This window comes from Salvelinus namaycush, unplaced genomic scaffold, assembly GCF_016432855.1.
Source record: "Salvelinus namaycush isolate Seneca unplaced genomic scaffold, SaNama_1.0 Scaffold2364, whole genome shotgun sequence".
Classification (NCBI taxonomy): Eukaryota; Metazoa; Chordata; class Actinopteri; order Salmoniformes; family Salmonidae; genus Salvelinus; species Salvelinus namaycush.
The window spans coordinates 12,810-25,000 of NW_024059191.1; the positions used below are offsets into that span (position 1 = coordinate 12,810).

General features: G+C 51.6%; 1 protein-coding gene across 1 annotated transcript in view; it reads right to left on the minus strand.

The window, feature by feature from the left end:
- Positions 1-2,405: 2,405 nt before the first annotated feature.
- LOC120038718 (adhesion G protein-coupled receptor L1-like) overlaps positions 2,406-12,191 on the minus strand; it is a gene marked incomplete at its 5' end in the record, with an annotated part of 22,892 nt that continues 13,106 nt past the window's right edge. The window contains 9 exons of the mRNA XM_038984387.1: positions 2,406-2,730; positions 3,469-4,450; positions 6,039-6,161; positions 7,175-7,271; positions 7,685-7,813; positions 9,067-9,235; positions 11,255-11,346; positions 11,433-11,499; positions 11,700-11,920. Of these exons, the coding sequence (XP_038840315.1) occupies positions 2,406-2,730; positions 3,469-4,450; positions 6,039-6,161; positions 7,175-7,271; positions 7,685-7,813; positions 9,067-9,235; positions 11,255-11,346; positions 11,433-11,499; positions 11,700-11,920 (2,205 nt within the window). The remainder of the gene's footprint in view (positions 2,731-3,468; positions 4,451-6,038; positions 6,162-7,174; positions 7,272-7,684; positions 7,814-9,066; positions 9,236-11,254; positions 11,347-11,432; positions 11,500-11,699; positions 11,921-12,191) is intronic.

The following is a 12,191-nucleotide window of genomic DNA, read 5'->3' on the forward strand; positions in this document are numbered from 1 at the left end:
TCTAGGAGAGACGGGATTGGTTGGAGCACTGGGAAGGGGAAGGGCAGAGGTGTGGGTTATGTTCCCACCTCTTTGTTTGGGGAAAATCTACAACTGTTAATTTGTACAAGGGCTGTGGTAGTCACACACACACACACTCACGCACACACACACGCACACACACCTACACACACAAACACACACCTACAAACACACACACTCACTCACACTCACACCTACAAACACACAGACACCCCCCCCCCCCCCCCCCCCCCCACACACACAGACACACACAGAGACACACACACACACCTTCCAAACTCTTCTAATAGTCTCTCAAAGCCTATATAAATTCATGCACATTTCTTTGAAAACATTTTTGGCAACAGAAGTTCTCCTCTGACATTAGTGTCCCAAATGGCACCCTATTTACTATGTAGTGCACTGGTCTAATGTAGTGCACTAGATAGGGAATAGAGCTCTGGTCTAATGTAGTGCACTATATAGAGAATAGGGCTCTGGTCTAATGTAGTGCACTAGATAGGGAATAGAGCTCTGGTCTAATGTAGTGCACTATATAGAGAATAGGGCTCTGGTCTAATGTAGTGCACTATATAGAGAATAGGGCTCTGGTCTAATGTAGTGCACTATATAGAGAATAGGGCTCTGGTCTAAAGTAGTGCACTATATAGGGAATAGGGCTCTGGTCTAAAGTAGTGCACTATATAGGGAATAGGGCTCTGGTCTAAAGTAGTGCACTAGATAGGGTACCATTTGAGATGCACTCCCTATTGAGGGTGAGAAACAACTAGTCAATCAATCTTTTGATTAATCAACCAACCAATCGATCAATCAACCAACCAATCAACCAACCAATTGATCAACCAATCGATCAATCAACCAACCAATTGATCAATCAATCGATCAACCAACCAAACAATCGATCAATCAACCATCCAACCAACCAACCAATCGATCAACCAACCAAACAATCGATCAATCAACCAAACAATCGATCAATCAACCAACCAACCAACCAACCAATCGATCAATCAACCAACCAATTGATCAACCAACCAACCAATCGATCAATCAACCAAACAACCAATTGATCAACCAACCAACCAATCGATCAATCAACCAACCAATCGATCAACCAACCAATTGATCATCAACCAATCGATCAATCAACAAACCAATCGATTATAATAAACTCTGTAAATGGATTACGGTTGAAAAATTCCAGTAACTTTCCAAAGTTATCCAGAAAATCCCAGTTGTAGAATTCAGGATTTGCTGCTCAGGCCGGATTCTATTCCGTCCGGATTCCAGAAATCTGCCAAACGGGATTCCTGGATGTCTTAGACATTTGGGGAAAGTTCATTTTTCGACCGCAGTTAAACAACTGGTTAAACAACTGGTTCCAAATGATTTAACACCAATGAGAGGAAAGACACACAGGGGTAAAAGAGAGGGATGGGGAGAGAAAAGAAAAAGAGAGGTGAAAATGGATCACGTATTAAAACAGAACATGAGAAGGAGACCAGCTTGTGATGACCAAGAGATAAGAGACAGGGAGGAGCCTTCATCATCATTTCAGGTGTCATGAGGTGATCATCATCATCACCATCACCATCATCATTACCATCATCACCATCACCATCGTCATCATCAATACCATAACCATCGTCATCATCATTACCATCATCACCATCACCATCGTCATCATCAATACCATAACCATCGTCATCATCATTACCACCATCACCATCATCATCACTATCATCATCATCATTATCATCACCATAATCACTATCATTATCATCATCAACATTATCATCACCATCATCATCATTATCATCACCATCATCACCATAATCACTATCATCATCACCATCATCATCACCATAATCACTATCATCATCATTATCATCACCATCATCACCATAATCACTATCATCATCACCATCATCATCAGCATAATCACTATCATCATCACCATCATCATCACCATAATCACTATCATCATCACCATCATCATCACCATAATCACTATCATCATCACCATCGTCATCATCATCACCATAATCACTATCATCATCATCATCACCATCATCATCACCATAATCACTATCATCATCACCATCGTCATCACCATCATCATCACCATAATCACTATCATCATCATCATAATCACCATAATCACTATCATCATCATCATCACCATCGTCATCATCATCACCATCATCACCATAATCATCTTCATCATCATTATCATCCCCATCATCAATTTAACAATAGCCAGCAAAATCCATCACCATTATAATTGTCTTTATCAATGATTATGATCATTAATATCATGACTGCAACAATTGTCTTCTTCTTCCTCCTCCTCCTCCTCCTCCTCCTGATCACCACCGCCCTAGTCACAGGCTCGTCACCCGTTGCATCTGTCCTTCATCGTCCTCGTTGGCGGGCTCCGTGTATACCAACTCCCCATTAGCCGTGAGGGGTGTGAGGGGTGGGGGCTGGTAGAAAGTCTGCATGTGATTAGGCCTGGGGCCCAGAGGGGGTCGTCCCAGGCTGTAGGGGACTTCCAGAGGGGGTCGGTGGGGTCGAGGGGTGGGGCTAACCTCTGGTTGACCTTCGGGGCTGCTGTCAGGATAGGACGACAGGAGTAGGGGCGGAGATTCACGGGTGTAGAATCGTGGTGGCGGGGGCGAGTTTCGGGTGTAGAGCTGGGGGGAGTCGCTTCGAGTGTAGATGTTCGGGGGAGAATTTCGGGTGTAGACATTTGGGAGGGGGTCGTTTCGGGTGTATATACTTGGTGGTGAATTTCGGGTGTAAATATTTGGGGGTGAATTTCGGGTGTAGGTATCAGGAGGTGAGTTTGTAGTGTAGACATTTGGGGTGTATATATCAAGGGGTGCGTTTCGGTTGTGGGTGAAGACGGGGGAGGGGTTAGAATCCTGGGTGTAGATGGGGGAGGAGTCAGGGTCAAGGTCAGGGGTCACGGGGTCATAGCTGTCAGGGTCGTCCGGGTCGCTAAGGTAACGGACGGACTGAGTGCTCCCTTCCTCCATCCTCCTCTCCTTCCCTCTGTTCCACCCCTCTATCCCTCCATCTCTTTGGTCATTGAGTAACTGCTCCTCCTTCTCTCTCTCCTTCCACCCCTCCATCCCTCCATTTCTCTGGTCATAGAGAAGAGAATTCTCTTTCCCTCTCTCCATCCCTCTCTCCTTCCACCCCTCCATCCCTCCATTTCTCTGGTCATAGAGAAGAGAATTCTCTTTCCCTCTCTCCACCCCTCTCTCCTTCCACCCCTCCACCCCTCTCTCCTTCCACCCCTCCACCCCTCTCTCTTTCCAACCCTCCACCCCTCTCTCCACCCCTCTCTCTTTCCAACCCTCCACCCCTCTCTCCACCCCTCTCTCTTTCCACCCCTCCACCCCTCTCTCTTTCCAACCCTCCACCCCTCTCTCTTTCCACCCCTCCACCCCTCCATCCCTGGGGTCATAGAGAAGAGGTTCCTCCAGGGCTTTATACAGGGGTTCTGTCTCCAGAGGGGGAGGAGGAGGGGGAGGAGGAAGCGGCCTATCCCGGTAACGGTCCCTCTCCCGCTCCGAACCCCCCGCGCCACCCGGCTCAACACCCTCGCTGCGGTGACGGGACAGCGTTCCGCCTCCGCCCTGCTGCTGTTGCCGCGACAACGTGGAATGTGGGCGTGTGGTCTGCGTCTGCAGCGACGCCTCCTGGGGGCGTGTCTGTCTGTCCTGGAGGAGGAGTCTACGGGAGAGGGTCCCGCCCCCGAGCTGCAGTTGGCTCCTGATGCTCTCCTCCTGGCGTGTGTGTGTCGGCACGTCCTGCTGCGGACGAGGTGTGTGTGTCGGCACATCCTGCAGCGGACGAGGTGTGTGTGTCGGCACGTCCTGCAGCGGACGAGGTGTGTGTGTCGGCACGTCCTGCAGCGGACGAGGTGTGTGTGTCCAGACGTCCTGGCGCGTGTGCGCGTGCGTCGGCTCTTGGTCATGTGTGTGCGTCGACACGCGAGCTACCGTCCAACTCTCGTGGGTGGAGGGCTGTGGGCGTGTCAGTCGGTCCAGGGGGCGTGCCAGGCTGCCGTAGCGCTCCGCGGCTGCAGTAGCGGCGGCTGCAGCCGGCCTCAAGTTGCTCTGAACCAGCTCTGAGATGATCATGTTCTCCAGGACCGCCGCGTCCGATAGGTTCCTCCGCATTCCGCCTCCGTGAGGCTCCACCTCCAGCCCCACGGCGGCGTGGGGGGTGAGGGGGGCGGGGGAGGCGTCCTCCCCCCCTCCTCCTCCCTCCCTGAGGAGGTCTATGCTGCCACCCACCCCGGACCGAGGCCCCCCACCACCCCCACCCAGACCCTGCAGGGTGAAGCTGTTGGTGCTGTAGCCGCCGTTCAGACAAACACTGTCCATCTCCTGGCTCTGAGACAGGACGTCACCTTCTGGTGGCCGGGGGGGAGGAGGAGGAGGGGGAGACATGGCAGAGAGAGAAGTACACAGTTAGACAACTGCCCTCTGGTGGAGAGAGAGAGACGTACACTTATTGATTATCCAGAGTCCATATATTTAGGCTGATCATATTTTTTTACCTCTTTTTTTATGTATAAAGTTAATTGCCAACTGATATAACCAACACATATATATGATATTATATCTGTAAATACAACATACAGACTGATACAAACAACACATATATATGATATTATATCTGGAAATACAACAGACAGACTGATACAAACACACATATATATGATATTATATCTGGAAATACAACAGACAGACTGATACAAACACACATATATATGATATTATATCTGGAAATACAACAGACAGACTGATACAAACACACATATATATGATATTACATCTGAAAATACAACAGACAGACTGATACAAACACACATATATATGATATTATATCTGAAAATACAACAGACAGACTGATACAAACAACACATATATATGATATTATATCTGTAAATACAACAGACAGACTGATACAAACACACATATATATGATATTATATCTGTAAATACTACAGACAGACTGATACAACCAACACATATATATGATATTATATCTGTAAATACAACAGACAGACTGATACAACAGGAGGTAAAGGAGGAGGGCGTACTCTGTATGTCTCTGAAGGTCCCTGTAGGTCAGGACAGGACAGGACAGGCCAGGACAGGTCAGGACAGGCCAGGACAGGAAAGGAAAAACTGACAGTCAGAGACAGACTGACAGACAACAGACTGACTTTTTAATAACGTAAACATGCAGACTGAACAGAAAATAAGAATAAGGCAGAGAAAGAGAGGAGAGACAGACAGACAGACAGACAGACAGACAGACAGACAGACAGACAGACAGACAGACAGACAGACAGACAGACAGACAGACAGACAGACAGACAGACAGACAGACAGACAGACAGACAGACAGACAGGTAGTGAGATAGAGAGAGACAGACAGACAGACAGACAGACAGACAGACAGACAGACAGACAGACAGGCAGACAGGCAGACAGACAGACAGACAGACAGACAGACAGACAGACAGACAGACAGACAGACAGACAGACAGACAGACAGACAGGTAGTGAGATAGAGAGAGAGACAAAGAGACAGACAGACAGACAGACAGACAGACAGACAGACAGACAGACAGACAGACAGACAGACAGACAGACAGACAGACAGACAGACAAACAGACAGACAGACAGACAGGTAGTGAGATAGAGAGAGAGACAAAGCGAGAGAGAGACAGAGAGAGAGAACGTCAGACAGACAGACAGACAGACAGACAGACAGACAGACAGACAGACAGACAGACAGACAGACAGACAGACAGACAGATAGATAGATAGATAGATAGATAGATAGATAGATAGATAGATAGATAGATAGATAGATAGATAGATAGATAGATAGATAGATAGATAGATAGATAGATAGATAGATAGATAGATAGATAGATAGATATACAGATAGATATACAGATAGATATACAGATAGATAGATGTACCAGTAGAGGTGAAGAGGCCAGGGGAGGGCTGGCTGTAGCCCTGAGCCAGTAGGCTGTCATAAGGAGAGACTCTAGGGTGAGTCTGTAACACTGGGTTAGTCAGGAAATGGTTACCCAGGCCAGCTAGAGAGAAGGAGAGAGGGAGAGGGAGAGAGGAGGAGAGAGGGGGGAGAGGAGAGTTAAGGAAAAAAGAAAAAGGAAAGACACTAAATGAAGAGAACACAAAATGGGAGAGGAAAAAGGAGAGAACCAGAGGAGAGGACTAGAGGAGAGGTATAGAGGAGAGGAAAGAGGAGAGAACCAGAGGAAAAGGGGATGAGGAAGATAGAAGGAGGAGAGGACTAGAGGTGAGGACTAGAGGAGAGGACTAGAGGAGAAGACTAGAGGAGAGGACTAGAGGTGAGGACTAGAGGAGAGGACTAGAGGAGAAGACTAGAGGAGAGGACTAGAGGAGAGGACTAGAGGAGAGGACTAGAGGAGAGGACTAGAGGAGACGACTAGCGGAGAGGACTAGAGGAGAGGAGGATGTGGAGGAGGAGAGGACTAGAGGAGAGGAGGAGAGGGATAGAGGAGAGGAGGATGAGAAGGAGGCGAGGGCTAGAGGAGAGGACTAGAGGAGAAGACTAGAGGAGAGGACTAGAGGAGAGGGCTAGAGGAGAGGGCTAGAGGATGAGAAGGAGGAGATGACTAGAGGAGAGGACTAGAGGAGAGGACTAGAGGAGAGGACTAGAGGAGAGGAGGCTGAGAAGGAGGTGAGGACTAGAGGACTAGAGGAGAGGACTAGAGGAGGAGGATGAGAAGGAGGAGAGGACTAGAGGAGAGGAGGATGAGAAGGAGGAGAGGGCTAGAGGAGAGGAGGAGGAGAAGGAGGAGAGGACTGGAGGAGGAGGATGAGAAGGAGGAGAGTGCTAGAGGAGAGGACTAGAGGAGAGGACTAGAGGAGAGGGCTAGAGGAGAGGACTAGAGGAGAGGACTAAAGGAGAAGACTAGAGGAGAGGGCTAGAGGAGAGGACTAGAGGAGAGGACTAAAGGAGAAGACTAGAGGAGAGGAGGAGGAGAAGGAGGAGAGTGCTAGAGGAGAGGAGGAGAGGACTAGAGGAGAGGACTAGAGGAGAGGACTAGAGGAGAGGACTGACCTCTGTTGAGTGTAGGTGTGTTGTTGACATCAGCAGCTATGAAGGAAGACTCAGTCTGTCTACGCACTGTATCGTTCCACATCCTCCTAATGCGACTCTGCAACACACACACACACACACACACACACACACACACACACACACACACACACACACACACACACACACACACACACACACACACACACACACACACACACACACACCACACACACACACACACACACACACACCACACACACACACACACACACACACACACACACACACACACACACACACACACACACACACACACACACACACACACACACTTGGTTTACAACACACTCAAGGATTTAATCAGGAAGTCACTGTGTGTGTGTGTACCTGTCTGTTAGCAGCAGGCCTGCGTGCCGTTGTGTGTGTGTGTGTGTGTGTGTACCTGTCTGTTAGCAGTAGCCCTGCGTGCCGTTGTGTGTGTGTGTGTGTGTGTGTGTGTACCTGTCTGTTAGCAGTAGCCCTGCGTGCCTGGTTGGTACTGCAGTAGCGGCTGTTGGCCCGTAGGGCGGCGCCCTTCACAGAGCCAGGTGAACTGGTGGTGGAGGAACAGTCACAGCACTGAGAGTGACGCACACACTTCCCATAGTCCTTATGGCCCTGGACAAACATGAAGACACCATATATACTGAAACACAGCAAATATAATACAATACATGATCAGCCCCATCTCTTCCTGGTGAGTCACAGTATTGAGACCCCACCTCTTCCTGGTGAGTCACAGTACTGAGACCCCACCTCTTCCTGGTGAGTCACAGTACTGAGACCCCACCTCTTCCTGGTGAGTAACAGTACTGAGACCCCACCTCTTCCCGATGAGTCACAGTACTGAGACCCCACCTCTTCCTGGTGAGAGACAGTATTGAGACTCCACCTCTTCCTGGTGAGTCACAGTACTGAGACCCCATCTCTTCCTGGTGAGTCACAGTACTGAGACCCCATCTCTTCCTGGTGAGTAACAGTACTGAGACCCCACCTCTTCCTGGTGAGTCACAGTACTGAGACCCCACCTACTTTCCTAGTGAGTGTACAGAACAGTATTGAGACCCCACCTACTTTCCTAGTGAGTGTACAGAACAGTATTGAGACCCCACCTACCTTCCTAGTGAGTGTACAGTACAGTACTGAGACCCCACCTACCTTCCTAGTGAGTGTACAGAACAGTACTGAGACCCCACCTACATTCCTAGTGAGTGTACAGAACAGTATTGAGACCCCACCTACCTTCCTAGTGAGTGTACAGTACAGTACTGAGACCCCACCTACCTTCCTAGTGAGTGTACAGAACAGTACTGAGACCCCACCTACCTTCCTAGTGAGTGTACAGAACAGTATTGAGACCCCACCTACCTTCCTAGTGAGTGTACAGAACAGTACTGAGACCCCACCTACATTCCTAGTGAGTGTACAGGACAGTATTGAGACCCCACCTACCTTCCTAGTGAGTGTACAGTACAGTACTGAGACCCCACATACATTCCTAGTGAGTGTACAGAACAGTACTGAGACCTCACCTACCTTCCTAGTGAGTGTACAGAACAGTATTGAGACCCCACCTACCTTCCTAGTGAGTGTACAGAACAGTACTGAGACCCCACCTACATTCCTAGTGAGTGTACAGAACAGTATTGAGACCCCACCTACCTTCCTAGTGAGTGTACAGAACAGTATTGAGACCCCACCTACCATCCTAGTGAGTGTACATACAGTATTGAGACCCCACCTACCTTCCCAGTGAGTGTACAGGACAGTATTGAGACCCCTCCTACATTCCTAGTGAGTGTACAGAACAGTATTGAGACCCCACCTACCTTCCTAGTAAGTGTACAGAACAGTATTGAGACGCCACCTACCTTCCTAGTGAGTGTACAGTACAGTATTGTGATGAGCAGAGCCTGGGCCGTGTTAAGGGAGGAGAAGAGGTAGGAGAGGAGGAGAGAGGGAGATGAGAGGAAGACAAGCCCCAGAGACCAGGTCACCACCAGGAGGAAGAGGAGGGTGAGTGAACCCACAGTCCACGCTCTGTAGAGAGGGAGAAAGAGAGGAGAGGGAGCGAGGAGGGAGGAAGAGAGGAGAGGGAGGGGGAGGAAGAGAGGAGAGGGAGGAGAGGGAGATGGGGAGAGGTATAGAGGCAGGGAGGAGAGAGGGGTGGGGGTTAGGGAGGAGGGAGAGAGAGAGAGAGAGAAGGTGGGGGTTAGGGAGGAGAGAGAGGGAGGTGGGGGATAGGGAGGAGCGATAGAGAGGGAGGTGGGGGTTAGGGAGGAGAGAGAGAGGGAGGTGGGGGTTAGGGAGGAGAGAGAGAGAGGGAGATGGGGGTTAGGGAGGAGAGAGAGAGAGGGAGGTGGGGTTAAGGAGGAGCGAGAGAGAGGGAGGTGGGGGTTAGGGAGGAGAGAGAGAGAGGGAGGTGGGGGTTAGGGGGGAGAGAGAGAGGGATGTGGGGGTTAGGGAGGAGAGAGAGAGGGAGGTGGGGGTTAGGGGGGAGCGAGAGAGAGGGAGGTGGGGGTTAGGGAGGAGACAGAGAGGGAGGTGGGGGTTAGGGAGGAGAGAGAGAGGGAGGTGGGGGTTAGGGAGGAGAGAGAGAGAGGGAGGTGGGGGTTAGGGGGCAGAGAGAGAGGGAGGTGGGGGTTAGGGAGGAGCGAGAGAGGGGGAGGGGGGGTTAGGGAGGAGAGAGAGAGGGAGGTGGGGGTTAGGGAGGAGAGAGAGAGAGGGAGGTGGGGGTTAGGGAGGAGAGAGAGAGGCAGGTGGGGGTTAGGGAGGAGAGAGAGAGGGAGTTGGGGGTTAGGGAGGAGAGAGAGAGGGAGGTGGGGGTTAGGGAGGAGAGAGAGAGGGAGGTGGGGGTTAGGGAGGAGAGAGAGAGAGGGAGGTGGGGGTTAGGGGGCAGAGAGAGAGGGAGGTGGGGGTTAGGGAGGAGAGAGAGAGAGGGAGGTGGGGGTTAGGGAGGAGAGAGAGAGAGGGAGGTGGGGGTTAGGGGGGAGAGAGAGAGGGAGGTGGGGGTTAGGGAGGAGAGAGAGAGAGGGAGGTGGGGGTTAGGGGGGAGAGAGAGAGGGAGGTGGGGGTTAGGGAGGAGCGAGAGAGAGGGAGGTGGAGGTTAGGGAGGAGAGAGAGAGAAGGAGGTGGGGGTTAGGGAGGAGAGAGAGAGAGGGAGGTGGGGGTTAGGGAGGAGAGAGAGAGAGGGAGGTGGGGGTTAGGGCGGAGAGAGAGAGGGAGGTGGGGGTTAGGGAGGAGAGAGAGAGGGAGGTGGGGGTTAGGGAGGAGAGAGAGAGGGAGGTGGGGGTTAGGGAGGAGAGAGAGAGAGGGAGGTGGGGGTTAGGGGGGAGAGAGAGAGGGAGGTAGGGGTTAGGGAGGAGAGAGAGAGAGGGAGGTGGGGGTTAGGGGGGAGAGAGAGAGGGAGGTGGGGGTTAGGGAGGAGCGAGAGAGAGGGAGGTGGAGGTTAGGGAGGAGAGAGAGAGAAGGAGGTGGGGGTTAGGGAGGAGAGAGAGAGAGGGAGGTGGGGGTTAGGGAGGAGAGAGAGAGAGGGAGGTGGGGGTTAGGGCGGAGAGAGAGAGGGAGGTGGGGGTTAGGGAGGAGAGAGAGAGGGAGGTGGGGGTTAGGGAGGAGAGAGAGAGGGAGGTGGGGGTTAGGGAGGATAGAGAGAGAGGGAGGTGGGGGTTAGGGAGGAGAGAGAGAGGGAGGTGGAGGTTAGGGAGGAGAGAGAGAGAGGGAGGTGGGGGTTAGGGGGGAGAGAGAGAGAGAGGTGGGGGTTAGGGGGGAGAGAGAGAGGGAGGTGGGGGTTAGGGAGGAGAGAGAGAGAGGGAGGTGGGGGTTAGGGAGGAGAGAGAGAGGGAGGTGGGGGTTAGGGAGGAAGCAGAAGGAGAAGATGTTATGTTATATTATTTTGACATAACGTTTCATATAAGCCTCACATCTTCTTATTTTCCATTATTTGAGTCCTCTGTTACTTCTTCCTGTTTCTACCCCTTCCCATGAGCCTCTCTGTCCCTCCCTGCCCAAAACAAACAACCAATCATGCATGTCACATTTGTGCCAGGGGGCGGGGCTCACCTGAGGTTGTCGTGACGACTGGAGTCGGGTTTGAGGGCGGAGGAGCTGTGCACCATCTTGTGAAGAGTCATCACCAAGACAACCAGGTTCAGCTGGGGGTCACAGGGTCAGAGGTGAGAGGTCTAACTCATGTGTGTGTGTGTGTGCTCACATGTGAGAGTGTGTGTGTTTGTCTCACCATTATAATGACAGATACAGGACCCAGGAAGCTCCAGATGAAGTAGTTGTCCATCTGCAGCCAACACCTACACACACACACACACACACACACACACACACACACACACACACACACACACACACACACACACACACACACACACACACACACACACACACACACACACACACACACACACACACACACACACAATACAGCAGAGATTTCAAATCAATACTCACACACACATCCTCCCCCCCACCACACACACTCTCTGCCACTTACACAGTCCGGGTGCCGTAGCCCCTGTAGTCGATGGCGGCGGAGACGGCCACGACCACCCCTGGCAGGAAGTAGCCGCAGAGATAGAAATACTTCCTCCTAGAGGTCCGTCCTTCAAAGAGCTCCCCCTGCAGTAAGTAGAGTTCCACTGCCTCCAGGCATAACCAACAGAACACAGAGAGCAGGGAGAAATGGAGCAGACCGGCAAAGACTGGACACGCTACCTAGAGAGGGGAGGACAGAGGGAGTAGAGGGGGAGGAGAGGGGAGGACAGAGGGAGGAGAGGGGGAGCAGAGGGAGGAGAGGGGGAGGAGAGGGGAGGACAGACGGAGGAGAGGGGGAGGAGAGGGAGGAGAGGGGGAGGAGAGGGGAGGACAGAGGGAGGAGAGGGGGAGGAAAGGGAGGAGAGGGGGAGGAGAGGGGAGGACAGAGGTAGGAGAGGGGGAGGAGAGGGAGGAGAGGGGGAGGAGAGGGGAGGACAGAGGGAGGACAGAG